Genomic DNA, 6000 nt, shown 5'->3' with positions numbered 1-6000 from the left:
AAACATATTTCTATCTAGAGTTCTTATACCACATAAAACAAAAATTAACTAGTCATGCTGAGATCTATAGATCAGTATTCATAAAACTGAGAAATGAGTAGTCATTAAAAGGCAAAACTACTGGAAGTGACTTATATGACTGAAGTGAATAGAGAACCAACCAGACCCATACTATTTTAAAAATCTGTAGAGTTACAATACATTTTAGATGGAAAAAGATCTATGGATGTCATCTAATTAAACTCTGTCAGTCACAGCAGGGCTAGTTTATTAAGGATCATGTCCAGGTGAGTTCTATCTATTCAACAAGGGTCTATTAGTACAGTCTAAGTACAGTTAGAAGCACAGATAAACAGAAAACATCACATCTTTCTTATTTTATTAAACTTTATTGCAAGATCAAAAAAATAGAAACTTACAAATTGTGTGAATAGTTTTAATGCACTCATAAAGAGACATTAAAAGAAAATTGACTAAGATTCTGTACTATATCTGCAAAAAAATTCACTGGCTTTATTCTTAAAATATTATTACCATTTAGGAGTAAATAAACAGCATAGCATTACACATGTTCACAAGTATTTACCACTTATTTTAAACAAAATCTTTACGATATATTTTTTTTCCAGAGAAATTAGTTCATCCCCATTTTGAAAAGTCTAATAAGAAAACATTCAACATCCTCACTAGAAGTAATGTGAGCTGATGTTTCTGTTGTAAAAAATTATGCTATGGAAATCAACAAATAGGTTTACAGGGTTACACAGCCATACTAAACAAGCTTCTATGTTATGCTGCATTAGGCCTTCTGGATTAGCAAAACATTTTGACAATAATGGCAACTTTTCAGCTGAAGCTTAAGCATTTCATAGTTTGGATTTCAATGCTTTTAAATTTAAAACCTTTTAAATACAAATATCCAGTGTTACATACCTGACAACATTCTCAACCAAATGGTAATACTCTAATAGTTAGGGCAACTCCAAATTGAAGCTGCCATGTCTGTATTTTTCACAATTCCCTGCTAAAATTTAACTCCTTAAAATGCAATGTGTGAGACAGCATAAGAGAGATGCTGTGTGGTACTTGGTTGCTCTTTGGAGTTAAACCATAACAGTCCCACAAAGAAAATGAATCATATTATGTGTTTAATTTGGATATCTCCTTGCACACACATTAAGAAGCATCTGATCCTACCAAAGATACCCACGATGGGACTCATGTTTAGATGGCCTTCTCAAGGTAATCACTATCTGCATTGGAAGATCCACTCTCAAATAAAACCACACGGGAAATGAGAGGGATCCTGCTATTGACTTATACCCATTCATCTGAATTTTTCAATTTATCAACAGAACGGCATAGTCAGAGGATTCAAGTTAATTTAAAATAGACATAAAATCTTTTCAGCCAAATATAAAAAGCATCACCAACTTATTTCTGATCATTGTTGTATTCAGCTATTCTTTGTCTTCATGAAGTGTAGCTCGCTAGTATTGTTAGGGTAAGCAGTGTTATTCATTATTAAAATGTCAAGGTGGAAAGATTTTAATATCACTACAGCTTCCTATATTTAAAGAAAAAAAAGGAAGATGTTGATAAGAAAATGGTAATTCACTGTAGATTTTCTTATTACTCTGTATCTTAAAACCTCTGGCATAGCTTTAGTAAATAAAAAGCATCAAGTTTAGTTCCCAGTTTCAACACATGCCTCTGTTGATCAACTGCACTGGTGCTAGCACTGAGTTACCATTTACAGATCAAAGGAAACACACATGACCAAGGCAAAGTAAACAGAGGAAAGCAAGCTTAACATCTATAACTCAAACTATCCAGAGAACTAGTAGGAATCCACTTCAAGAAATTTGTCAAAGGCTTTTATCACTTTTATGCAAACAAAACCACAATGCATTTCTAAAGTTTTGCTTCAATATTTGTACTTAGTTGTACAGTACATTAAAGTCAGTGTACAGCTTTTGCCATTTTACTGTAACCTCTGTAAACTCACAACTATATTGCATCATATGAAAGGTTATAAACCCTTCTGCAATCCCCATTAGATCTACCGAATGCAGCAGAGTGGAACATGTTGGTACAGAGAGTTAGGAGCCAGAAGACATGTTGGGTGTCCAGCCCATTTGATAAGCCCGCTCCAGCGTTCTCTTGCAATCCTGCAGCACAGTACTGAAGGTTATATGTGGATATTGCTGCACCAGCTGCTCCACTGTGGCCTCGTTCACCTGCAACAGAAGAACAGAACCTGTGACGTGCAGGAAGTGAATGGAAAGGGTAACAATAGGCAAGCTAGAAGAATGGAAAAGCTTTGGACTCCTGGGCGGACTTCCAGGATGGGGCTCCTCATTGTTACTATAGGTTTGGGTGCATTTATCACAAAATAAATATACAGAATGTAATGTCTGGTTACATTCTGTAACCAGAATGAAAAAAACCAAAATCAAACCCCGCTATGATTTCATTGTAAAGGAAGAAGTTTTATCATCCTGATTAAACAAAATGCTGCCCAGAGTAACAGATTTCTAACTTGAAATAGAACCTATCTACTCAAAGTTGCTCAAGCAGACATACATTTAAAAATGTGAGGTTTTTTTGGCTTTGGCAAATGAAAATAGATTACGCCTATTAATTAATTTATGGTACAGTTGGGAGACATTTAAAAATGCTAAGTAGTAACTCCACAATTAACTTTACTGAAATGAACTTGCACTGTATGGTTGCTATTAACAGGCCTGAAATGAAAAGTTATCGATAACATGACTAAAGATGGGGAAAAAATATGAACTATTCTATGTTGCAGGTGGATCAATTACTCCTTTATGTCCCTTTTTCCAAAAGGTAAAAGTCCTGCATGTCTTCACATACATCACTGGCATAAGATTTTATTTTAGCCTTCTTTTGTGAGGATAACACTGCAGAATTGGTACCAATAATTAAAACATAGAAGATGTTGGGTCTGGGATGTCTCTCTTAAATCTGAGACATCAATGTTAGCATTTTTATTCTTCATAAAACAAGGTAATCAGACAAATCCAGCTAAACCTAACACCGTTACAACTCCAGTATTGTGAGGGGATTAATTTATTAATTTGTCAATTATTTTAAAGACAATTACAGTTCATATCACACAGGTAAATAGCTTTTTTCAGCCTTTAGACAAATAAAAGATTAACCTAAGAACCATGACTTCTAGTTGGCTCTCTTTGAAATCTTTGCTGAACAACTGGGCATTTTAAAATGCATTGATACTACAGTTACTGAAACACCTACATCAGTAGCATGCACAACTGACGGCATTGTTTGCTTTTCTTCCTTCAGTGTTCCACTTTCAAGGCCAAAAGTAAAAAGCCAAATTGAAAAACGTTTACTACTATTACAGAGATCTGTCTTGTGAAAAATATTTTTAAAGCACGGTAACCACAGTATCTAATAATATTTTTGTCCTTAAAAGATAACAAGGAGAGCTTCCTTCTGAACAGTGACTGCACCCAATGACAAGGATAAATGAAAGGTTTAATATCCAGTTCTTCTACTTTGATAATAGAAATACTCAATCTTCATTGGAAGTTTCATCTAACTGAGACTGGCTTGGATAGAAAACTGGTTTAACTTCACAGCACAAACTGTACTTCTCTGGCAAATTGCTATGTTACAGTAACATCTTTCAATGCTGAAAAACAAGAAGTGACTTTGAAAAAGCAAAATGAAATCAGAGATAGCACAAGTCCCCCATAATATTTGATATTTACAGCTGAATACATACTCACAAATTGTAAGCTACAATTCACAGAAATATTGCTTGGAAGGCAAGAATCCCCAAAGTAGCAGTAATTTGCTACTTTATGCCTATCCAAAAAATAACCAAAAGTCTCTTCTCATTAGAGTTATGCTGCAGAGACCCATGGCAGAATCAACCAGGCTACCAGAAACGCCTCTTAATTGTTAACTCAGCCACAACAAAGCGGGTTACAACCGACAGTGACTTATTTTGCTCTTTCTTAAGGGGAAGCTTGAAGAAGATGCATTATTTATCCTAGATAGCTGCAAATTTTGCTAGTACATAGAAGTTATTATGATTTAGCACTTACCTGTTGGGCATTATTTGTTAGAACAGCATGGATATCATTGTTTTAGAGCCAGTGTTTTATGCATATTCTCTATTATAAGAAACAAACTAGGCGAATTCATTACAAAGATGATGCTCACCCACAGGAAGGTCGTAAATGCTCTCCATGCCCAGATGTATTGGACTCAGGACATGTACACAAGGTACAGCCTAGCTAGGTTTAAGCTGATATATTTACTACCAGGCTAATTTAGGCATGGCCCATGACACTTAGGAAGACAGAGGATGTTACAATGGCACCTTTTAGTCTTAAAAACCTATGAAGAAATCTATGGTAAAACACCTCTAACTGTTTGTCCTAGTTTTTTTCTGATACAATTATTACCAGATAAAATTTTTTGCTATTTGCTATTAATACTTTACTAAACAGAAGAAGGAAGCTTTTGGCATCAAGTGCCAAATACAGTTACAAAATAAACATGAGTATGAAGAAGGCAGATAAAACCATTGCAGAAATGCCACTGACAAAAACAGCTGTTTTATGACCAAAGCCTGACGAGTAGAAACTTTTCTCCATTTTTTACTGGAGCATTAAGCAAATATTTTAAATTATTATTTTGATCCTTGGCAACAACTTGTGTTATGACTTATTGTTAAACAGTAAAGTAATGACAAATCCTATGCATGTATTTGGAACCATAACATATACAGAAAGAAATTACTTTGAGTCTGGAAAACTAAGTTTACTCTCATGATAAAGGAAAAAAATACCTTACCAAGCTTCATAATAAATGATCGAATATATAACTTTAAGTTAAATACAAATATTCTTAATCCTGAGAGTAAAAAGCAAGGACTTAAAAATTATGCCAAACTAAATTCAATGTAAGATTACATAACAGAAGGAGGAGAAAAAAAACTGGCAGTGGGACAATCAACCTGGATCCAGACATGAGAAAAAAAGTATTCCCTTTCTAAAGATTTTGATACCTTTTCTTTGCCATGAGAAAAGTCAGGTCAGACACAAAAACAATGAAAAACTTTTAGTATTTAAAACTCTCCATACTACTACGCTAATAACTGCACTACCTGAAAAACAGGAAAAAAGGAAATAAAATTTTATTCTTTGTTAATGAATGTGGAAGGTAATAACTAAGTCAACTTTGTGGGGATCCTTGTCATCATTTCCCTAGTGGTAGGATTAAGATGAAAGAAGTCTTATGCCCAGCCATTAGAACACAAGCTTCTGTCTCTTTGCTAAGATCAGCCTGGCTGGTGATAAAACGAAAGAACTGAATGCCATGCCCAAAATAAGTTCATTACACAAACAGAACAATTTTCCCGACTGAGCTTAAACATTCTTGTTCAATGAATGAAAACTAAAAATCTCCACATCTTCATATGCTGTAAAATGCTATATTTTTCTTTCACAGAACTTTCATTAATCTTCATCTCTTGAGTTGTCGAAAGAAAGAATACTGTCTGCAGATAAACTATGTAGATTTTCTAATATATAATCATTCATCTGAATTTGAATAGCTCTTCAATTATATTTTAACACATAATGAGAGAATGCAGCCCGTATCATTAAGAATGAAAGTAATAGGTTTTGCAAATCGTGGTCATCAAACAAAAAACCAAAATAACAACAAAGACTGGTTTGAAAATTATTTTTTCTTCCTGAAATAACTATTTATTTCAGGCCAAGGAATAGACTGAAAAAACAAAACAAAGGAGAAGATGGGTTACAGAAAATGGCAGACTAAGTGGTATCATCTCCCTTTAACTCAATTCGAGCCTAGATTATGACCTAGAAGTCATAATTTTGAATACATTTTGCTTAAAGACACTTGAGCACATACTGCCTATTTCCCAGAATAATGCACTTGACTTTGTGACAAATGTTATCTAGGGTAGGA

At 34.2% G+C, this 6000-nt stretch overlaps 1 protein-coding gene across 1 annotated transcript in view; it reads right to left on the bottom strand.

Annotated features, from left to right (window-relative positions):
* Nucleotides 1-408: 408 nt before the first annotated feature.
* FBXL17 (F-box and leucine rich repeat protein 17) overlaps nt 409-6000 on the bottom strand; it is a 272487-nt gene continuing 266895 nt past the window's right edge. Inside the window, exon 9 of the mRNA XM_054286349.1 lies at nt 409-2240. Coding sequence (XP_054142324.1) covers nt 2103-2240 — 138 coding nt within the window. The 3' untranslated portion in view covers nt 409-2102. The remainder of the gene's footprint in view (nt 2241-6000) is intronic.

Source organism: Melozone crissalis, unplaced genomic scaffold (genome assembly GCF_028551555.1).
Source record: "Melozone crissalis strain CALT ecotype California unplaced genomic scaffold, PUWL_Pcris_2 ptg000005l_1, whole genome shotgun sequence".
NCBI classification, from domain to species: domain Eukaryota; kingdom Metazoa; phylum Chordata; class Aves; order Passeriformes; family Passerellidae; genus Melozone; species Melozone crissalis.
Note: the sequence above shows the minus strand (reverse complement) of the source record. Positions and strands in the feature narration are given on the sequence as shown.